The sequence below is a fragment of the Apteryx rowi genome, unplaced genomic scaffold (assembly GCF_003343035.1).
Source record: "Apteryx rowi isolate R43461 unplaced genomic scaffold, aptRow1 scaffold_9, whole genome shotgun sequence".
Lineage (NCBI taxonomy): Eukaryota > Metazoa > Chordata > Aves > Apterygiformes > Apterygidae > Apteryx > Apteryx rowi.
In genome coordinates, this window is record NW_020451204.1 from 2,165,375 (window position 1) to 2,189,203 (window position 23,829).

General features: G+C 48.1%; 1 protein-coding gene across 1 annotated transcript in view; it reads left to right on the top strand.

Moving 5' to 3' along the window:
* Positions 1-23,829, top strand: part of PLXNA4 (plexin A4) — a 438,326-nt gene that overhangs the window by 314,395 nt on the left and 100,102 nt on the right. The window contains exons 5-8 of the mRNA XM_026091208.1: positions 4,073-4,196; positions 7,612-7,765; positions 10,549-10,648; positions 13,232-13,346. Of these exons, the coding sequence (XP_025946993.1) occupies positions 4,073-4,196; positions 7,612-7,765; positions 10,549-10,648; positions 13,232-13,346 (493 nt within the window). The remainder of the gene's footprint in view (positions 1-4,072; positions 4,197-7,611; positions 7,766-10,548; positions 10,649-13,231; positions 13,347-23,829) is intronic.

Here is a 23,829-nt window from a genome sequence, read left to right on the forward strand (position 1 = left end):
TTAGGAGAAACAAAGATATGGCCAAAAAATAGGCCAACAGTCTGACAAACACAGGTCCTGGTTTTCTTTGCTTGCTTGTTTGTGGTTTTTCTTCTGCAGCTGGATGATGGAGGTGGGTCTTCACTGAGAGACAAAGTGAGGTGTCAGCAGGCTAAGCCCCATGACAGACACATTCTCATCACAGGCTGACAGCTCTGCAGCAGCATGATCTGCAGCTCTCCATGCCACGCTTAGCGAAATCGCAGAGCTTGCAGATAGAGGAGAATCCCCACTTGACCCTTCTTGCACCTGGGTTATGCAGGTGCACTGAGAGTCCGGGTGTGCGCTGAGGTTCATCCCCTCCAGAGATTTCTGGGGTTCAGATTGACACTCCTAACGCTGGCCACTTAGGGACAAACCCTGGAGGTTGTTGAGTGGATCTGGACTGGGGCTGCACCGTCCTGGCAAGGTGGAAGAGCCCTTAGTGCCTCATTGCACGGGTGGAATAGCTCCTTTCCCCAGTACCACTGATGTTTGCAGAACGTGGCCCAGCAGGTTGCTTCAGCTCACAGGTGGCAGACCTGGGATTTAACTCTGATCTCTCTTGCATCCCAAACCAGGGCCTTCACCTCATCCTCAGAAACCTGGGCCTTGCTCTGGTCTCCGACACGCACATGTCTGTGTTCCCTTTCCCCTCTCTGAGTGGGAATGTCTCTACCACAGAGAGGTGTCGTGAAGATTAATTAGCTCCAGGCGAAGCCCTTTGAGATCCTTGGATGAAAGATGCCACAGAAGCGCAAAGTATTAATTTAATTTTATTAAAATAATTGGTTAGTGGATAGTGAACAGAGGGTTAGCGTTAGCGGTATTTATTTTAATGTGAGATGATCAGGATATAAGATTCCTCATGGTTCAGTGGCAGGACCAGTTTCTTAGTATTTGTACTGATGGTTTAGACAGAAGCAGGAGACTTGCAATTGTTAAAGATGCAGCTGGTAATGAAATAGCAGGTGTTATTAAGACATACAGAGAAGTGCCATGTCTACACCATAACCTTATGCAAATAAGTTCGGGGTCGTGCACGCTGTTTTAGGTGTCTTAAGTGTAATGTGATGCCGCTGGGTGGGAGTTACACACAAGCTAATTATAGCATGAATAGCATCGAATTAGGTTATATGGCAGCGGAAAGTGATCTCGGCATATTGACAGAGCCAGTGTGTTAGAGTTACTGATATTTTATTAAAGGGAAGCAATTATTGGCAGTACAAGGTATTTGTCTCATAAGCAGTAATAGAGAGGGCATCAGCTGCACCAGATGAGAGTACAGCAGAGTCATAGTGATTGCTCAGGGCCCAAAATAATACACGCTGTTTTTCAGAAGACAGTACAAAAATGATTAGGGGGGTTGGTTTTTACCAGCTGGCCTATTTCTTTATCCCTCCCATAGTCCAGCTGCAGCGTGCAGGCAGCCACCGTCCAGGGGATCACCTTTCTACGAGGGGCAGTTGAGTCTGGAGGCATTTATTTACTAAAAAGTCCCATCTGCCTTTATTTACAACTTGCTGAACTTCAGTTTTTGGTCCGTGATTTCCCCTTGGGGTGGCTGCCTTCGGTGGCTGGGGTTTTTGCTGTGTTTTGTTCTGCGTTTTGGCTGACACCGCTCATTTCTGAGACTGATTCGAGAGGGCAATACCTTGCTCTGCTGAGGAACCCAATGGCCGGAGGCTTCATCCCTTTAGTCTTGATTTATGCAGGGGCCGGGATCAGTTACCTGGGATCAATTACGCTCCTAGCGCAAGGAGGGGGTCTGTGATGTTGGTCTGAGGACCTGAACCTTGCTGGTGACCCAGAGCCGGGTTCATTTTGGGTCTGCTTGGCAAAACTCCCCTGTAATCAGATTTGAGCAGCAGGGTTTTTTTTTTTTTTTGCTTTTCTTTTTAGTTTTAAATTGAGAAATTGAATTCAAAAAGTCAGACAGGGAGAATGAATGCAAAGTCAAAAGTTAGCAAGTGGCAGAATTAAGGTCACCTATGGAAGAAAAAGAATAATAATACGCGATCCTGTAATTAAAGTCTGGCTCACAGTGCGCCAGTGCAGGGAACACATATAGAAATGCCGAAGCTACTTTCAATCTGGCAGTACCTAATTTCTGAGTGCCTGACACTGCAACCTTAATATTATACTAAAGCAAAGCTTAGTTTGGGTTTTTTTTTTTATTATTATTATTATTTTACTATTTGTATGACAATATGCCTTACAACAGATATCAGGGCTATAAGACATGTCAGATGTATACAGAGCGAGTCTTTGGTTTGAAGAGTTGTATGCTTTAAATCTGTATAACCAGTAAACAGCAGGATAGGATGTTAACAAACGTATTCCAGGTCAGTGGCTGGGAATATAAACTGGGTTCCTTAATGCTCACCATATTCCTGTGTGTTGTTCCTCCTGTGCAAATGCCAGGTGTGCTTGTGCATCAGAGGGTAAAAGCCATGCAAACTACTATGCTACTACACTGGAACTGAGTCCGGGTAGCTGCCCGTTTAATTTGAGAAGATCCAGACTTTTCTGCCATGCTGCAGTCTGAGGAAATAAATGGGAGGTGGCTGGACTTTTTGAAGAATTTGGGCACTTGTTTTTTGACATCAAGCCCAAAAGGTTTTCCTTCCAAGCTATTCTCAGGGGAGGAATTTCCATGCCCTGAAGAGCTTTGTTGGTATTGCTGCGCCTATTTGTTTTACAAAAGTGCTTGCAAAAATCTCGGGTCAGCATTTTGCCTTGGCTTTCGTTCTGTGATAGGGAACTTTTACAGTTTTGAGAGCAGTTAATAGGCTATCCTTCTTGCCCTCTGGAGACTGTACATTTAAAATTCCTGATCCAATATGTGGCAGCACTAAAGGAGACTAATGGGATGAGGGCTCCCAGGGAGTGGAGAGAGGGAGCTGCAGTGCTGCTCTCGCTCCCTCGGATCTGCAAAGCAAATTGGGGGTCTGCTGAGAACGGCTGAGATCTCCCTTTTGATTCCTGGAAATAGAAAATTTTCCTGTTCCAGGAAGATGGAGCAGTTTGAGTTTGAAATTGGGGTGTTAATTTCATCTAGTTTCAGTCACTAAAGAGAAGACAAGCCCTAAACTCCTAGACCAGACCCCAAGCTCTGTAACGCTCAGGCTCAGCAGTATATCGGGTTTTCTTTAGACCCAAACTAGGGTCCAAAGAAATGTATTGCCTTAGATCCCCATTTGCAAATCCCCATGCTTAAGGGCACAAACTCTGCTCCAGGGAGCAAGGACTCAGGGGTGATTCTGGAGCTAATCCCCCAATAGCCCCCTCACACGCTCAGAACCGAAGAATCCAAAGTCTGGGAGTGGCTGAATAATTTAACATCCGCACTTAGTCTTTATAGCCGATTTTAATGGGGGGTAATAGCACTGCTAATAACAAAATCCATTGAAGCCACCCTGTGCAAGTCCATAACATTAGCTTAATGGCAAAAGGTAATTGGCATGCAGTCGGAGCTGTCCTTTTGTATTAACCCGTGGATTTCTAGGCAGACATCTTCCTCAAAGCTGTGGCCTCAGCAGCACATGCGGAGTAAAATACATATGTCTTTTATACTAAGTAAATGCAAATCTGGATTAAAACAGGACGTGCCATTACCCATTCACATTGCTGTTCTGCGTTTACACCCTGCAGAGAAGACCAGAGACAGTGAAAGCTGCTGAAAGCACTGATAAGAATTAGTGATTGTTTTGATCTTTGTGAGCTTGTACTGCTCACATGCCATGTACCCACCGCTTCCACTGGATCATCTCCAGGGCTGTGCATCCTACCCAAGAGTTGAGGCTTTCACTCCACACCCCTCCTCTTTCATGGTGTCCTTGCCACCATTAAGCCTGCTGTGATACTCCGGTCAGCACTGGAGTCAGAGAGCTCCAGGGTGTGACTGTGAAGGCTTTCAAGCCAGTGAGGTGCCAAAGGGTACAGTGTTGACTTTCCACCCTCAGTGATCACTCCTCCCACATCCCAGGGCCACCTTCACCCTCCTAGCCAGGCTTCGTGTTAACCCTGCCCCTCTCTGTTCCCATTTGCTCAGGTGCACGAGGAAGGAGCGGTGTGAGCGCTCCAGCGAGCCTCGGAGATTTGCCTCGGAGATGAAGCAGTGCGTCCGGCTTACTGTGCATCCCAACAACATCTCTGTCTCCCAGTACAACGTACTGGTAAGGAATGTTAATTCCCATCCCCATCCCTCCCTGCCCCTCAGGTTTAGTCTGCCCATGCGGTCAATCTGATGGTCCCAGGCATGTGTCACTTGGATTCAGCAGGAGTGGGAAGGATGGGAAGTTCAAAGTCAGGAAGTTCTCCAGAAGCCATTAACTTTCCCAGCAGCTTTCTTGGCATGCAGAAAGATTTTCCATGGGAGGGCATTTGGGCTTTGGTTATACCCTGGCTAGAAGTGTGGAAAGAGGCTTCCCTGTTTTGTGTGAGGAACTAAGGGCAGCTCTGAAGGGCCTCCACACCCTGGAAGTGTTGTGTGCACACAGTGCAGATGTTCACTTCCTTGGAGAAGGGTTTTTGAACAGCTAGGCATGGGCTTTAGGCAAAGGACATCATCAAGGTTAGAACTGACCCTCTAGAAGGAGGAGGAGTGAGGGATACCATGAGTTATTTTAATAAGCTCTAATTTCCCATCACCTTGGGTGGAAGTGTCTCCTTCTTAAGCTACCAACAGCTCCACTCTGTTGCAGCTCCAGCACTGAGTATGCAGAGCAGAGAGGCAGGATACTACACAGAGGAACCTAAGGCTGTCAAAGTCCATGCTACATCATGTGACCTTCTTCAGAACAAGGTTTAGCCTTTAAGGCCAAGAGCTGTTGAAGACAGTATCTGGCCTAGACACACAATGAGTGATGGTAAAGCAGTAGGTGATCCTGATCCTTTTTCTGGGCCTGAGGCAAGAAATCACTGTGGAAAATCTAGGCAGCTCTTGGCTTTTCTTCCAGCTCATGACAGCAGTAGCAAATGTAGTGAGAACTCGACCCCCTCTGAGAATGAGGTAGGGACACATTTCATCCAGGCTACCAAGGCTCTACCCTTTTGGCCATACTAGTTTGGACTGGAACTGACCTGATAACTCAGGCCCTGAAAGATCCATTTTTGGGTGAGTTGGTTCCTAGCCCCACATCCTGAAAGGTCTAAATGGTATTGCCCAAGGTGCAGCTGTCAGACATCTTCTAGGTGATAGGTTTTGGAGTGCTGGGTTTTAGTCAGTGATAATGAAATCAGCCTTTCAAAGCCTGCATGTCCAATCATTGCTGCTTTGTTTCAGCCTCTTAACTTTGCTGTGACTTAACTTTCCTAGGCTTCAAACAAAACTGATCTGAGACATCTTAAGTCCTTTGTTCTTCTGGGAGCTCAAGGTTTCTTTCTCTTATTCTCTCAGTAGTCTTTGAATTCTTTTATGTTAGAATAAATCCTGGGGGACTAGCTGGCTCAGGGCAATTGAAATTGATAACAGAATAAAAGACCTTTACCTCTAGGTTACTCTGGCAGGGCAAGACAACCCCAAGCTGCTGGGATCAGAAGTTGCCAGCATCTCGCTTTTGCCCAATAGTCTGCATGAAAATTGCCATGGGAGTCTCAGCCCAGTTCTGGATGGACTGGTGTCCTAGCTCATTCACAACCATCTCAGCTAGTCTCTTGGCAAACCAAGAGGGGAGCACTGATGATTGAATGGCCAGTGGTATCCTTGTGGGGTCTTACTTGGGTTCTAACTAAGGGACAACAATATCAAGTTCTTGCCTATAGAGGCAGAGAAGTTATTTGTGTGGCCAGCTAGTTCTTTAACTTTTGGACACTGACACTGACTTGGAAAGCTGTATCTGAGAAGAAATACTTGCTTGGGGGGAGGCTCCGTTCCTCCCTCACTGCAGCAGCTCCAGAGTAGGCATGGGGGATGTAAGACTTCTTGTCTGCTCAGGGTGAGCATTGGTCATGATGTTCGTGGCCAAGCTCTACCGGTCTATCCGTTGGTGTCATCCTCAGCATGGCACACCTATATTCTTCACTTGCTGTGCTCAAAGAGAGAGATTTATCAAAGAGAACGGTTTCCCCTTCTCCACTGCTGACAGTGTATTCGTGAGCAGGTAGATGCAGGAGAGGGGCAACCATTTGACAGGAGAGTTTTGAACTGCCTAAATGCTAAATCTGTTCAAGTACCCAAAGCTTTCTCCTGCTCCCCATCCAAGAAACAAAATTGTCTTTCCCATTGCTGCTCCCTTTGCCAGGAAATGAACATACTCATGCAAGGTCTTTATGTCAGTCAGGGCAAAGACCCATCTGCTCAGCCTTTCTCCCTCATGGTGCCTAGTGTTGAGAAATAGCCCCCAAGTCTTCTCCACGTGAGGAAAACTGTGTGGAGAAGCAATATGCAAGAGTTATGTTACCCATTATCCCCTGCTTTAGCACCTGGCCTGATCTCCTCTGTTCTTTGTGCTGATAGTCACAACACTTCAGCATGCATTGTGTCTCCTTTTAGTGGCTGTCACCTCAGATGGGGCCTCAGCTAGCTCCTGGAGTAGGCAAGTGTGGAAAGCATCCAAGTTTGTGCCTGCCTCTAGTGACTGGCTCTAGTGATTGGTGACAGTAACCCTAAATTTATACTACTAGGTCATCAGCAGTTGCTAGAAGTACCCTGTGATGCCTCTCTGCCTTTGGTCATGGGGTGTCTTTGTTCAAGAGTGGTTTAGGCAGGACCCTCAGGGCTGGAGAGCAGTGGTGCAGGACCTTATCTGGTCTGGTAAGACAGCAGCATGAAGGCCCTCTGCTAGAGCATGAACATGGTAGAAACCAGCCGTGCGATTCCTTTCTTTAATGACCATGAGTAATGACATGGTAAAGCTGGTGAGGGTCATGAACTCTAAAATCACCAGGAATTCCTTCTTCATAGCTTTTTTTTTTTTTTTAATTTATGATGCCCCAATACAGGACATCCCCAGGGCCAACTGCTTCCTCAGTGGGATGGGCAGGACAGAAGCAGTGAATTTGCTGTGCCTCTAGAGAGAGCGGTTTTTTGTGGTGGACCGAAGGCTGTAACTAGACTCTCCTTACGCAGGAACTTGGTGACAGAGCGCTCCCCCCATCTGCTGATGCTAGGAGAGCAGGCCGTAGAGAGTTAGACTGGAGCGCTACAGTTTCTCTGTAGTCTGCAGAGTGCCTCTTGTGAGTAGCAGTCGCCTTCCTCAGAAACCGCGTGCCTTGGGGCCAGCAAAGCCCCAGTCTTCACAGCCGGCTCCAAAGACTCCCTGTCTAACCTTACACTTGCATGACAGATAACGAGCACTCCTTCCCCTCCACTGACCCAGCCAGCACTGGGATGCAGTGCAGTTGTTCCTGCATAGCCACGTACCACTTGTGTTGGCATCGGCATTTCATCTCCTTTCCCCTCCACACACACATCCCTCTCCTGAATCGCTGCTTTCTGTTGAAGGAGGATGCTCTGTCTAGCAAGAGGCTCTTTGTCCAACCTCTCCAGTGTAATTCTCTCCTGCTTGCCCAGCTCTGTTGTTCAGCTCAGTATTTTTTCTCTCTTTTTTTTTTCTCTCTCTTCTTCCCTCCTTCCATCTTTGCTTGCAGCTAGTCTTGGAGACCTACAATGTCCCTGAGCTGTCAGCAGGAGTTAACTGCACCTTCGAGGACCTGTCAGAGATGGATGGCTTGGTGGTGGGCAGTCAGATCCAATGCATCTCGCCAGCTGCCAAAGAGGTGCCTCAGATCATCACAGAGAACGGTGGGTATCTCACAGCTCCCCCACTTGCACCACTTCTCCCTTCCTTTCTCATCCCACTCCCATGCATCTCAGCATCCACTTGCTCTAGAAGCAGAGTTTGGCTTACAGGAGCCTGAGGATGGGTCAGTGTAAAGCACAGGGGTAGGTGGGATGCTGTGTTGGTGCTCGCTGGTGGAGCAGCACAGCAACACATTGTAGCACGTGTGCTGAGTGTGAGCGTGTTTGTGTGTTTATGTGTGCACACGTGTGCCAGCAGTGAGCTGGGATATCAGTACCCGCATTAAGGTGCATATGTGTGTGATGGTATGTGTTTTCAGACTGCCACCGAGTGGCAATTGCATATATCTAGCAAAGACATGAGACATGAGACCAGTGCAGTGTCTTTGGAAGCATTTTGCTCAGGCTGTTGTTGCGTGACCCAAGGAATCAGGCTGTAAATGCTCTCAATACGTCCCATATATCCCATCCTCTGTAGCAGCCAGAACATCCTGCAGATCTGAATGATCCCTCCTGTAATTTCATCCTGCTCCTCCCAGCTATAGGTCCATATGCTCAGTTTCTTGTGTCTGTCCCCCACCTTTACTCCCTTCAGCTGTTCCCAGGCTGTTACTGGCCCTCTCACAACGTGGTCCAAGGTGGAAATACCTCATCTCAAGGATGGACTCCCCCTTCTACTCTCCCCCCTGCCCCAGCTCCCTGCTCCTTTTTGCTTCCCTTTTCTAAGTACTTCTGTGTTTGAGGCTCTCTGCAGGCACTTGCTATAAAGACATCAACACTGTTGATTGCCACAAGAGGCACAGAGAGGATGCTGCCATTTTTGTCCTTGGCTTCTTGTGGATTTTTGCTGTAAAGTTTGGCACTGACAACCCTCTCAGGCCACAAAAGATGAAGTGACACAAATTATCACTGTTATCTCTCTGCTCTCCCCCAGCCACACACAACAACAGGTGTGCTCTCTGTTATAGTCCCACTGCAGGAAAATGCATCTAAGCACCCAAAAGGCTGCTACCATCTTCAGGGCTCCCTGAGTCATAAGTCACACTTGCCTTCCAAGATAGAAGCCAGGTATCATTTCCTTGGTGTGGACATCTGTCCAGGGCTGGGCTATAAATGACCAGAGAATAAAAATAGTGGTGGAAGCTGAAGGCAGGACAGCAGGGAGAGATTTATGTGGAGCAGGGTTTCCAGAGAAGCTGGACACCTGCGGCTTGTATCAACTTCAGCAGCTGGTGCTCTGCACCTCTGCAAAGACCAAGTCCTCCATGCATAGTGCCAGAGGCTGGATTTGAACCAAGGGATGTGTGGCTCTGTAGCGTGTCTGATCCCTGGAGCCATCCAGTCCTCAGATTCTGTTTTAAAATATACACAAGATGTTGGCAAAGTTGTTAAATATGAAGCAGTTAACAGAGCTGTCAAAGCTGGCGGCAGCAGATGGGCAGCAGAGTCGAGCACTGGCAGCAAAAATGTGTTTAGTCAAGTGTGTGTGGTGTGTGCATGCGTATGTGTGCATGTGTATATGTGTGCTTGTAGGTGGATGGGTGAGCACGTGGGTGCATGCTGAGATGAGTTGTCAAGTTTGCTTTGGCCTGATTGATTAATGAATCTTTCAGGTGAGGAAGAAAATAATAGAGGTGAAAGGGCCAACTAGGCCAAAGTATTGAATTAAACATGGATTCCTTCCTCACCAAATTACTGCAATTAATTCACCCAGTTACTACCCACAGCTGATGGGCTTTGGGGGTTTGAATAGGGCCTTTGGCACTGGGGGAAGAGCTGACAGTTAACTGCCCAGTATGGGAGCAGTGGGAAAGGGACATGGAGAGAATGAAGAGAAGGTATGTAGGAGCTGAGGAAGAGGTTTTGCTGTGGATGGATGCTATGGCAATAGAAAGGTCCTTCTAGATGGGCAATGGCTTGTGGATGTTTTATGTTGAGCTGGATTGTTTGTACCCAAAGGCCAGGGTGATTATGCCATTACCCAAAGGAACAGTTCACATGGGAATCTCCCTGTTCATCAGCATTCCCCAGCGTGCAGCCAGGGACCCCCTACCCTGTACTCCCTGTAATGATATTTATCCAAGCGAACTTCCTTTCTGGAGCATTCTTCATCCTGCTTTTCTCAAGGGGTCACCTCTGTTTGGAGGCAGGATATGGAGGTGGCTTTCTCCATGCATGGTTGTCCTGGATATTGGGCTATATTCAAAGATGATGAGGAAGGAGGGTGATGAGAAAGTAAATCGTTCTGTACCCCCTTGCATCTCCTTCGAGAAGCAGGTACGTTTCTCTGTCAGGCAGTGTATGCACAGGACACCAATGCTCAGGGCCAGAAGTGCAAACCTCCCCTTCCTTCTGGGGACATCAAATGAACCTGCAGCAACGAAAATCCATAAAGATAGTGCTCCATTTTAATAACTTCCTTATTCCAGGAGTCTTCACCTCTCTTTGAGATTAGTTCTCCTACTTGCCAACTTCATTTATCATAGTTTTGAAATTAGTAAGGAATGCCTAAGACCTGTTGGCATCATGAAGCCCAGAATCTGCTCCCAGGCAGGAGAATTTCCAATGGTGGAGACCTATTCCATCACCCCAGTCCCATGAAAGAGGTAAATGTGCTTCGTGTTGGAAAACTGTGCTGTAGAAGTCTTATTGTGTATCCTACACCTGAGGAGGACAGGCTAACCAAGATACCATAGGTCAGCACCCAGTATAGWCTGATGTCATGGCCAGTAGCACTTAACTGGGCTAACAAGGCAGTCACACTGATGCATCTAATTTTTTCCCAGGAGACCATCACATCGTCCAGCTCCAGCTTAAGTCCAAGGAAACGGGTATGACTTTTGCCAGCACCAGCTTCGTCTTCTACAACTGCAGCGTCCACAACTCGTATGTTCATTTCGTCTGATACCTCCTTTCCATCCCAACCCTGGATCTGCCACAGAACCTGCTGCTAAAGCATGCATCCCCCAGGCGGCTGGTTGGGTTTGGAGGAGGCTGGAGGTCAGGGTCCCTTGGGTGGTGGTGGGCACTGTGGGGTCCCTCGTGGGAAGACCAAGAGCAGTATATCACCCATTTGAATCATGACCTCAGCAAAAGACCCCCTGATCTTCCTATTAAGCAGTTGTTTGTAGAAGACTGGGTCCTGCCCACACATACGCACCACCAACCCTCATCCGTGCTGTTAGTCCCACTGGCAGGAGCCTGCCCTGGGTAATTAGCATGTGCTTGGGCCCTCAGGTCTGGAAAGCCAGGAGTTGTTGGTTTTCGTGTGTGATGTGAACACCCAGCTGATTCCCTCACAACCACCTTCTCCTCCTGTGAGCTCCTTTTCTGCACTGCACCCCACTCTGCCCCACCAGAGAGAGCCTACCTGCTCTTCCGGCAGGTTGAGCCGCCCCTGAGCAAGGCTGAGAGTCTGTGTCCCCACCACTGAGCTGTCAGCTTCCCCAGACAGCTCTCCGGAAGTGCCAAAAGGAGATAATTACTGCGGCTCAGCAATTCACAAGGAAAGGCAAAACCTATTTCCGTGTTCATGCTGCTTTGACAAACAGTGTCAGAAAGCAAGTGTAGGGGGGAGAGAGCGGGAGAGATGGTGGTGTTAAATATTTATGGCATGTTTTGGTTTCTTACTTGACAAACTATAATACACTATCCATTTTTAATTTGATGTATCAGAGCAAGCACTTGTTACCAATTTGAAGAACAGCTCGCTATACCAGAGCTGAAAGTGTATTGGAGCTAAGAGAAATTTCACAGAGAGACACGGGAGAGGGTGTGTGTCTGTCTGTTGGGCTCAGCCAAGCTAGACTGGATGCAATTTCTTCACTCCTGCCCATTAAAAAAATAAAAAGAAACAGTAGCACATAAGGGCCAAAGAAAATTCCCCCTGAATCCTCTCCACTGAGTGTGCAGCAGCATGAAGCTCCCTGACAGTGTGAGTGACCAGGAGTTACTACCATCCAATGCTTGTTTTGTGCAAAGAGCTTGTTATGGCTCAGTTTGGTTCCTGGTGAGCAGACATCATATAACATAAAAATGTGTGATGTAGGTATAAGTCGGCGCTGTAACCCGGCCAGGAGAAGTGTTTGCAGCTCTTCTTCTCCAGAATCTGTGGGGCCTGGGAGAGCAAAACCTTGTAAAATGGAGGGAACGGTTCTTTCCCACACCCTGGGTAGGTGACTTCCTAAATATGTTGTCTGCACTCTGCTTCCTGGACAGATGCTAAAATATTCTTCGCAACTCTGCTGGGATAAAGAAAAGAGGAGCAGAGTTAAGATATGTGCAGGAGCTTCATCACCCTGGGCACAACCCATGCTAGTAAGCCTGTGGGACACAGGGAGGAAAAATTCCCTGCTTTGTTCTTGCTGATCTTGGTGCACACCAGTTTGTTCCTGGCCTCTCTATAAAGTGTGAGAGTGGCCAGCCACAGGAGTGGGGAGGCTCAGCCAGATGGGATGTGTCGTGCAAAGGCCTCCTGCTCTGCTCTCCATGGGCACCGCTCCACTCGGTGAGCCTTTGCCTTGGGCACCTTCCCATGACGTGTTTGCGGCTGCCAGAGCACGGGTGCAGTTCAGTCATGAGGCAATGAGGCTGTAGAAGTTTCCATCAATCCCCTGATCTTGTGGTTTTTGTTACACTCAGAATCTTACTGTAGGCAAAAAAGGGGAACGCATCATATGCATGCAGCCAAGAGCTTATTGTTAGTCTRATTGAAAGTTTTAATGGGATAACCAAAATACAACAGACAGTTATTAGTAGTAGGCTAGTCACAATGGTACTAATGCAGTCTAAATTACCTAATTAATACTAAAAAAAAAAAGCCAAACCCTCATTAACAATGTTACATGTAAAAATTGTTATACAAATAGCCTTCCTAGTATCTATCCATTTTCTCTGGTGTGACACTCACACTGCCAGTGTCCCTCTGCATCCTAGTGTTGGCAAGCCCAGTCTCCTCCAGCAGAATTAGGGTGAATGTAATGATTATCTGCCACCATCCTTAGGTCATCACCAGAAGAAGAGGTTTCTTCCTCCCCAGGTGTTGGCCCCCCCGGGACTGTTTTTACCCCTCCTCTCCCTTCTGCCCAGCCCCAGCTCCAGCGGGAGAGTTGCCCAGYGCCCAGCRCGGGTCACRCMAGGGYTGTTGTTTGCCAGGCAGGGACTGYGCGGGGGCAGCCCTTGGTCCTGCGGGTGCTCCTGGCGCTGAGCTCAGGCCAAGTGGGCAGGAGGCCCTTGTCCACCAGACCCTGGTGATCACAGTGACAACCAGCTCTGGCCACAGCCAGTCCGGAGCAACCTTAGACCCTGCAGAGTCAGGTTAGAGGCAAAAYCCATGGCCTTCTGCTGGTGATGACCCAATGTTTGCTGGGCTACATTTCCCTCTGAGAACCTCTGTCATCCTCAAGGTCTGTCCTGTTGGCTCAAGGGGCCGGGCTGGCCAACTGACCTACTATTTCTCTCCATCTCCAGGTGCCTGTCATGCGTAGAGAGCCCTTACCGGTGCCACTGGTGCAAATACCGCCACGTCTGCACTCATGACCCCAGCTCCTGCTCCTTCCAGGAAGGACGAGTCAAGCTGCCAGAGGTAGGCAGGGGCGCGGGGCACATGGCATGTGYGTGGGCTGCTCAAGGCTGACACCACGTTTTGGTCTGGACCAGACCAACAGTCCCAGATGCCTTCTCCATCTCCAGTCCTACCCTCTCCCTGGTCTGCTTACCCTCACCTTTTCCTCCGCATCTAGCTCCTCTCCTCTGTGCTCTGCCGTACCCCCTGGGAGCTGCTCTTGTCCTCCCGCTGAAAAGTTCTGGCTGCACAAATGCTAGCTCAGGAGAGGGTGTCTGTTCCCAAACTGTCAGGGCAAGACATGGAGAGGCTCTGCCCAGCGGCACAGCTCTCCATCAGCAGCTAAGTGCTGGCACCTCAGAGCTGCGTGGGGAGCCCTTGAGGGCTGGGTCACGCATGGCAGAGCAGGTGCCACCAATATACATCGTGTGCTGTCAGACTTGGGAATGGAGGGCTTAGTGGCTTTCATCCGAATGTAAAATACAAGTGTAGGGAGTGCGTTACCTGAGAAAGCCGTTGCAGCTGCCAGCCATCTCTGGCAAGCTGGCTGCTTGTCTCCTGACACCAAGGGACTGCAAGGGATGGGAAACGCTGTGTGTGCCACTCCTCTGGGAGAGGAGGAGAAGAGGTTGCTTCTCAGCGCATACTGCAGGCTGCTAAAATCAAGGGAGGATTTGGGGCCAGGTCCACAGTGACGGTGTATTTCAGCAGTGGTTTAAGCGCCTTGGTGGCTTTGTGAGTTTGGTGCCTAATGGCCAGTGCATCAAAATTCCTCCAGCTGAGGTCTGGGAAATGCCTCATTGCCAGTCACTAAGCTAGGGCTGAACTGGGCCTTAGGGCTTAATATGGAGCAGGCTGCTGCATTGCAAGCGCTCTGTCTGGCTCGTACTGTAACTAACGAGCTCTTGCAGACAAGTGGAGCTCAGGAGAATACAAATAGGAAGCCACTTAATTACTTCCTGGTCAGGAACRGTCTGAAAGCATTCTGGCCTGTCTGGTAAATGACCTGAGATGGCTTGTTGTTTGCCTGGCCCAAGGGACCAGTACCCATTAAGTGATCTGATATCTCCTGAACCACCAGGCGCAGAGGTGGCTGCTGAAATCTCCGGTAACGTGCGCCGCATTTTGTCCTCTCTTTGGAGGCTGAAATCCACTCTGCTCCCTTCCTTGCCTGCTGCATCTGGTGTCTCTGAGGTGTCCCTCCTGCTCTGTGCCCCAGGCAAGCCAGTTTGCTGGACTGAATGGCAGACCTGTAGGCTCCACACTCTTATGGCATCCCCCATTCCCTCTCACTTCTTTAATRTATCTGCTGCTTGAGAATTGAGTCCTGGAGCAGACATCTTTAACTGCAGTGACAATGGGACAGACCATAAATATTCATGGGCGTGGAAGTTGCCAGTTCTTGGTCTACCAGTATTCAGCATTTGCTGCTAGGCTGCTGGAAAGCTGGCTGAGAACTTGGAGGGTGGGTGTGTCTGATACCCTCTGCTCAGCCAGAAAGTGATGCAGGCTGCCAGTCGGGGGCTCGGTGCTTCTCATAGGCCTATTGTACCTGGATAGGGGGGAGCATGGGTCAGAATTTGGCCAGTTCTGCTGGTTGCAGRCCTGTGTGTCTTGCATGATGAGAACAGGAGGGATCTCAACCTSTTGTGCAGGTGCTGGGACGCTGCACAAGAGTGCAGTGGGCAATGGGGCACTTTGCTGGGGCACTTTGTCTTCGCCTTCTGCTGTGCAATGCCGTCATCATTTATCTTCTCTACTAGACTTCTCTGCTCCTCTGACAGGTCTCATGTACTAACCACAGCACTCACCTCCACAATTCCCATCCCTTCTTCCCTCCAAGCTCCCATGTCCAAAGTGAAAGGCCTCCACTCTCCAGTGTGTCTCTCCCTTCCTCACCCCCATCACATCCCTGCTATTTCTAACACTTGCTCCCATCAGAGAGGAGACCATGTGAAGGATTTGTGTCATCCCAGTTACTTAGGGAAGGGACTGGAGAGTGGTACAGACCTTGGTCTTTCTTCTGCCACTGCCAAGGTCTTGCTCTGCCGAACTGGGGAGAAGACTGTTGGCTCATTGTCACCTCCATATCTGTCCATGTGAGCATGTCTTTTCTGTGGCTGCTTTATGTCTTCTCATTGGGTTAGTTCTGAAARGTAGCATCTTCAAACAAAGTGACAGTACCAGTGTGGGGAGCTTTGTTAGGCATTAGGGATTGCTCTTTCTCTCTGGAACCTCATTTAATGGAGGATTTCCTGATAAATTTCAAATATTCCCTCTATGATCTTTCAAAGCTGCTCTATGAGATCTGTATGGCAGCAGGGAAGGGGACAAATTTGACCATAAGAGGGGACTACTGATCTGCAAGACAATGATAGCATCATGCAACACATATATGCTACACTGGTCAGTGCTAAAGGGGGCTGCAGCCCTTGTAGCTTCTGCACCAAATCCATGTCTGGTCACAAACCTCTTTCCCATAGGAAGTGACGTCTGACAGCAAGCTGCTCAGCTCAGGAGCTGCTATTGCTCTCTGCGATGTAGAAGAGACACTTCCCAATACTTGGAAAGACTGTCCAACATCTGCAAGGACAATGACTTGCTGGCTTGCAAAATCAAAACTATTAGCAACAGCTTTCTGCCTGCGAATGTGAGAARTGCCCTGTAGTTTCAGGGTCCTTCTCTGAGCTGTCGGTTTGTGGCCCTCAAAGACRCTAGTACTGGGGAAGGATGGCCTCACATTCTGACAAGGATTTGCATTTGCTGTGTCTGGAACAGTTTTGCCAAACTGTGCTTTGAACAAATGCTGGGTATAACTCCCACACTTCCATTGAGAAGCCATCTTCTCCCTGATTTGTCTCTTTCACTGGAATCTCCAGCTTTCTCTTTTACATTCCCCTTTAATCCAGTGTCCCTCATTTTCTTCCCTTTCTATCCTGTACACGACTATTCATTGAATGGGTTCTTTGAACAATGAACCATCTGGTGTTTCCAAGCCAGGCCTGGCTCCTCATTGCCCATCCAGGCCTCCACCTGTTCCTGAAGACACATCTGACTGCCCAAGGTCAAAAGGACTGAGATCCACTTCCAGCCTTCCCCATGCTATCTTCAGCAGTGGTCAAAACATGACATCATCTTAAGTTGGCGTATTTTCACTGGCTTTTCATCTTCATCTGCAATATTCATTTCAATCCTTTCCTCAACAGACACTTTGACATCCTGAGGATGAGGAGAGGGTGTGTCCCCTACCAGCAGGGTATGGGTATCTGCTAAATCAGTAAGGCTTGAGGAGATACTGATGTGAAACTGTACTACCAGCGTAGGATGGTTGGACCATCTCATTTGCAGTCCTTTAGTGAGACTGCGGAACAGATTAGCATGGACAGCTTCTAGGATCCTATGGTGTGATTGCACCAAGACACTCCTTGCCAAGCAAACAAATATTAGTGATACTTTGTCATGTGGACCAGTGCCAGAAACTCCCTCCCTCTTTAATCATCATTGCTAACATGCCAGGTGTTTTTCCTTCCCTCACACTCTGGCCTTCACCATATCTTTGCTGATCCACCCACTTCCAGGTGATTTTTTTGTTTCTTTGCCTGTAGAGCATCTTGCCCTCATGTGGGCAGAGGCTTCCCACTCTCCAGATTGCCTGGGCTGCAAACAGCCTGAATGGGCTGCTACCCATCCCACCTGGACCAGCCTGAAGCAGTCTGAAGAAAGGCTTGTGTTCACATGTATTTCTGGCTCCCTTGTATCCTTAGAACATCTCACAAGTTTCTGGATTCCTTTGGGCTCAGTCTGCCCCTTTCCTTCAAGTCTTCTTCATGTGATCTGAAAGYGTCTTGGGTTTGTTTGTTCTCTTGTAGTATGAGTTTCTGATTAATGCAAGGCACAGGATGAATTTAAGAGCAATCCGGTGGCAGAGGTGGAAGGGCTTGGAGATGACCCACACTGCTCAGAAGGGTTTTTTTCTGTGTAGCCTGTGATCTACCATCTAGGGTACTTTTGATTCACACAGTGGATACTTGTGATGAGCCAGCCCTGGGCTGCAACAGAGCAGCTGTTCTAATACCACCCTGAATATCTAAACTAGAGATCAAGAAAGGACAGAAAAGACCTGCCCCAGATAGTCTGAAAGGCAGTGGAAAATTAATACAGGCACTAGCTGTGGGGAGGCGGAAAGCTGTTTGGTTGCAGTGTAAAATTAACTCTTGGAGTACACTCAGGACCCAGCAGACTCACTGCCTTGATATCTCTGGTTAAACTGGTGATGCGCCACATGAATTACATTCATAGATACTCACTGTTGACAGGGAGCCAGGACTTTGTTGCTTGTCACTTGTCAGGTGCCTGGTGAATCAGCCCTGTCTATAATAGAGCTGAATCAACTAGTTTCAGAGCCTAGTGGGAAAGCCCATGTTGTCTCCTGGTTATGAACTGCAGCGTGATCATGAAGCAAGAGTATTTATGATTATGGCATTGAACTCAATCAAATAGGGTTGACGATGTCGCCAGAAGATTTGCAGCAGAAATACTTCAGTTTGACGTATAATTTCCCTTTACAGCAGTTTTTTGAAAGCCAAGTCCACTAGCTTGAAATACACTGAGTGACTTTTTGCTTTATAAAGGGGAACTGATATTATTGCTATTGAGGTTGGGAAGGAAAAAAAAAAAAAGATATTTTAATACAAAAATGTGTGTGTGGGAGGGGTGTTTTTCTCTTTTTCTCCCCCTAAAAGAGCTGGTGGTAAAAGTGGAGAGAATTTCAGTCTTGAAGGAGGAAGGGAGCAGGCTATGTTTCTGTTTTCTGCTTTTGACATTTGGTGCTGACTGTTGTTAAAGTCATGGTGTGGGGTTAACGTTGTACTGCAAAGCATTGCATTGCAAACTAACGCCCGGTGAAAATGACCCTTTCTTACTACTACTCTTGACCTAGTGAGAGCGTTCACCCATTTTCCCACTTAAATGGGCAAGGAAGTCAACAAGTAGTGGAGGGAAACTGAGGCACAGAGGAGTAAACCAATTGATCCAAGGGCCCTGGAACAGCAGCAGAGATAGATCCATCCTTCCTGTTACCCAATAAACCTGATTACCTTGTCTGCCCCATCTCCATATGGACCTGCTCTGATCCAGAGTGATAGTTTTCATGTCAGTGTTTCACAGACATCTGTACAAGGCTGGGCTAGTGGGTAAGCTGGGGGAACCTACTTGAGTTGATGGGATAAAGGATTAAGTTTTCTTTTGTGCCATCATCTTCTGTAAGATGAACACTATCTTGTTCCAGGCCTTGCAAGGATTTTAGCTCTGCGTARGGGAAAGAGAGGAAAAAAAAAGAAAAGCAAAAGCAAAAAAGCAAGCCTAGATAACAAATCTGTTATCTGCTGGGTTTAAAAGATACATAATCATTTAATTACCTTGAAGGAGGTTTTCATCTTTCCCTGCTCAGCCGATTTGTGTGTGCGTGTGTTTTTCTTCCTCCCCCAAACAAGCTTTTTATTAAAAGGATTTTCATCTGCTGCCTAAAAAGAGAAGAGAAGAAAAGATCTCGCGCTAAAGTGTTTTATGTCGAGTTGTACGTGCTAATGACAGTAAAGCCCACATAAAAGAAACAACCGCTTCAAATATTAATTTGTCAAAAGCGATGGAAAGCTGTGTGAGCCGCGTGCTGGTGAACAGCTGCCGAGGAGGGGAGCGTCGCTCTGCCGCACGCTCGCTCCTGCCTCGCGCTGAATGAAGAGCCGTACCGGCAGCCTCTGCAGTGAAGCGCACTGAYTTATCTTTGACCTGCCACTTGCTCTTCTTGGGATGCGCATGGAAAGGAGAGAAGGAAGAAGAGGAGGCAGGGAGTGATAGTGGCAGCTCAGCCTCAGATGGGAGATGCCGGGTAATCCTGCCCACACCCACACCATGGTTTTTGCCTGTAGTAAGAGCAGCAGCACCCTTCCCCACCCTGCTGGTGCATCCTGTCCTGGTGCAGGGAGGGCTTTGGGCAGCCCCCTCTTCAGGAGCCGCAGCTGCCCTGCTTCTCCCTCTTTGCAGGGTGCAGAGGAAAACGTTGCCCCCAGCTTTCCCCAAGTGCACCCTGTCAGCAACACCGGGGTCACTGCACCGGGGCTCGCTGTGCCCCTCTGCCATCCCATGGACGCTGCGAACCACTGTTTCGTGGTCCAGCCTCCAAGTGAAGCATCCTCAGCTGTTGCCACAGCAACAGCTGAGCACCCTGTTGCCTGCCCTGGTTAACCTGGCCGGAGCCATGGATGCTGAGAGCCGGAGCTGGGAGAAGAAAGTAATCATCTCTGCTCAAATTAATGTATCTATCATTTCTCAGGGACTCTAATGACAGTTACAGCGATGCGAATATCAGCGTGCCTAATTCTTTCCCTCTTGCTGATTATCCACTTGCTTATCCTGGCACCCGTCTATCATTAAGGGGAGGGCACAAGGCGTTGTTTCTATGGCAACCTCAGACAACCTGCTGCATGCAAGTGGGGTGAGCATGAAGGGGGACGGGCAGAGGAGGCGAGGGAACCCAGAGCGGCTGCCATGGGGAGCATCAGCCACCCCATGTAGATGCGATCTGGCAGGTGCTGTGGCACGTGCATTTCATGGGAGCCCTGTTTAAGCAACTCGAGGGAGGAAGGTTTGGTGTTTATCACCTCTTAGGAAGGTTTCCAAGCACGTGTGGTAGAGTCCAGTCTGGTCAGCATCCTGCCCAAGGAGGGGTGGGGAGTCTGGGACGAGGCTGTAGCGGATGGCTTGGACCCAGCTGTGGTGCTGGACTCCTGATGGTTTGGCATTTCAGGCCTTGCCCATTTTCACAGCCCTTTGACAGAAATGGAGCTGTAGCCTGTAGTGGGGTTTCCCAGCGTGGGTGCTTCAGACAGGAATAAGAGGGAGTTAAACAATCAAATTGCAGAGCAGACAGAAGAAGTTCCCTTTGTTTGCGTAATCCTGTTACAGCATGGAAATACAAGCGGGTGGCAAGCTGCTCAGGGGCAGTACCACCTAGTGTATGAGGCTGTGGGTTGCATTTCTGCAGATGAGAGTTTTACACCTGGCTCTGAGTTGGCTTGGGCAAGTTCGCCGTTCTGTGCCTCTGTTTCTCTCGCACCTTTGTCTGATTAGGGTAAGCATTTTCTATTAATAGATATTGTACAGCACTTACAGGCTGGAGCCGTGATCTSTGTGGGGGCTGTTAACAAAAAGTTTTGGAGCATTTACAAACAAATTAGATAATTCACTTTTGGTATATGCCATCGCTTGTACTGACTTGCACTGAGGTGAAGAAGATGGATGGTTTGTGTCTGAAGTGGCTTGTTCTGTTTAATGGGGGTATTTTCTGTCATCTCTGAGCTTTTCTACCCCATGATCTTCCAGCTAGCAGACTGCCAGCCCCTTGCAGAGGCTCATCTCTTGGTTTGTTTCTGCATTAACTCTTACCAGGCTTCCTCATACCTGCAGTGGTGGATCTCCAGGAAGTCAGTCTTGGTGCAAGAAAGCTCCTCTGTGTCTCTCCGTGCTGAGACCTCCAACCAAACCATAATGGAACTGAGCTGTTGCAAAAGGGCCTCCCCATGCCCACTTCCTTTTCCCTTAACACACCTCTTCTCTTGAGCCTTAGGGTTTAATTTCTGTAGCCCCTGTGCTGGTAACTAACCATGGACCTGTTCATGTGATTTCTAGGAGCAACCCAGGGAGAATAGTTTGAATGGAGGCTTAAGAAGCATCTGCCATGCAATACCATGCCCCTGCTCAATGTTACTTGTACCATCTGGTCTGTTTGTCTTTGTAATGCAAGATTGTTTATCCCAGAGGACAGAATGGCCTCAGAATGCAACAGGGCAACATTCATCTCTCCCCGCCAACGTAACACCCTTGAAATAACATAGGGATGAGCTTATGTTGTTTTGGTAGCCTGTCTCAGTGCAATGTCATTGCAATGCTTCCAGTGGCTATAGGACTTTCTGATTATCTGGACATTTGTTAGGACTGCTAGGATCCGTGCAACACCCTGGAATTTGGGGGAAAGTGGTTTCCAAAAAGCAAAGACAACCCCCTGTTCAGAATTAGCTTGGGGTGATAGCATGGCTCTGAAGCAGGAAGCTTTTTCCTTCTCCATTGTAGCATCAGCTGCATTCCCTCCTTTGGGACATATGAGTATCTGGGACCAGGCCAAGGAGAAACATTCACAGGATATTGAGGCCGCAGATAAGAGGTGACGCTGGAATGTGTCTCCTACCCTGCTTGGGGCATCTCCAGGAGGCTGGGCTCAGGCTCTGCTTCTCCTGCCTTGTCTTTGTGCATGAATCCATTTGCTTTGGCTTGGGTGTTATCTCGTGCCGTCACAGGTCGCAGTGAGATGGAGGATGAGAACAGCCATGATATCATTTTCCTGACCTTCCCGCTGTGGAAGCCAAAGATTTATGACTCTCTGGGATTTCTGTCTTGGCTTCTGAAGCAAGCAGGGCTTGCGCCAATGTGGTTCATGTGTGCACATGTGGTGTGACTGTCAGTGTCCTCCGTTGACTTCTGAACTTACTGGCTATTTTCATAATAATTGAGCCAAAGTATGGAGCTCCCAAAGGTCCCAAGGTCCTACAGACTTTCTAAAAATGGGCAGCTCTAGAGGATAGACAGCCTTTTGGTCCCCCCTTTGGAAGGAAGAGCTGTGACTTGGGTTCAACCTTTATTAGACATCAGAAATCCCCAGGTAAGGGTCTTGAAACTCCATCACTCAAGGGGAAGTGCTTGTCAGAGAATGTCCCTTACACCTGAAAAACCCACTGTGGGGCACAGATGTGTAGAAAATGTGGCTTTGTTGAGGAAGTTAGGGGTAATAGTCCAATGCTGAAACTTTGCAGCATCACTGGGCTGCCAGGGTGTGGTGTATGGATGTACAGTGATTTGATACGCGTGAGGGTGTTGAGAGCCTTGGATGGAAGTCTTTGCAGAAGGACGGAAGAGGACAGGCTAGGCAGAGGGATGCAAATTCATAGAATATTAATTAGAGAAGAAATTTATTACTGCGTTGCCAAGCTGCCTGGGCTCAGCTGTTCTCTGCCCCATGCTGTCTGTGGCTTTGCAGGATCCAGTTTTACTATGTGAGATGTCCTAAAAAGCCTGTCTTACCTAGCCGGAGTTTTCCTTTAAAGAATGACAGACTTTGTCCCAATAAACATGTGTTTATCTTGTCTCTCACACATACCCCACCCTCCTTAATGCACACACCCATACTTATGATTTCAAAAAACAGGCAGTTGTCACTTAGAAAATACCAGAACTGAGACTACTTGCACATCTCCAGCAGGACTCTCTCCTTTGAGCAGATGTGCCTAATGACACCATCATACACTATTTTTTTCACTAGTCCACTTGCTTCATCCGGTGACCAGAAGGTTCCTGCTCTCTGGATCATTACTTTTCCTTCTGACCATGTGTTGAAGTGGCAAAGGGCTGAGGAAAGCTAGCATTGTGTCTCTATTTAAAAAGGATAAATGTGGTACTTGGATAATTATGTCAGCCTGACCTTGATCCTGGTGAAATAATGGACCAGCTAAGAGAAGCTCCATTAATAAAGAATTAAAGGAGGGAAAAATCGTTAATGCTGATCAGCAGAGATATGTGGACTGACTTCAGAGGCGGAATAGTCCTAGGTTGGCATCCAGCTTGCAGCAGGCTTGGGTCATTTCCCAGCATAGCCTGTGAGGCCTTGGGGGAGTCACTTAGTTCCTGATCAACAGGAATCATCAATGAGTCATGTGAGAGGAGGTTAGTTATCTTCATTCTGCTTCTGCTTTTTGAGTACCTGCTCTCCAGTGATCAGCATCACTCATGGCTCTCTAGCCTTCACAACACAGAAGCCAGGGACCCAAGGGGCTCTGGCGGGTGAACTAATGATCTGCTATTGATCTGTTGGTCTCCTTTCCTCCAACAGTGATATCTAAACACTAATCTGTGCATGCCACTGTGGAAGTATGTAGCTAACACAGAGTGAACAAAGCTTAAACAGGGCCAAATATCTTCACTGAGTGGATCTCCAGGCTCTAGGTCAATCACCTTTCTCCAGGCACTAGAATCACTTGCAAATACCTGGTAAAAGAAAGCTGGTATTTGCTCTTGAGTGCATGGCAGACTTTTAACTAGAATGGAGCTGCTAGAAGTGAAAGTAATGAAAGGACTCAGTTATTCCTCTGTTATCTCTGCAGATGTTTACAGTTTCCATAAATCCTGTTGCTTTCTCCTCATCAACTGCCTTTAAGGTTCTGAGCATTTTATTCATATATTATTACTTTTGCTCTGCCGATAAAGAAGTACATCATCAATCAAACTAACAGCATTGTAAACTTAGGAAGTGCAGATAAAATATATGGTGCATTAAAAAATTCTTTGACCGGGTTAGCTTTTTGTAGCTGGTTTGATTGTGGCTGGTGACGATGTAAATTTGGGGGAAGTATATCCAGAAATTTATGAAACTTGGAATCCTGCCTGCAAAGCATTGACC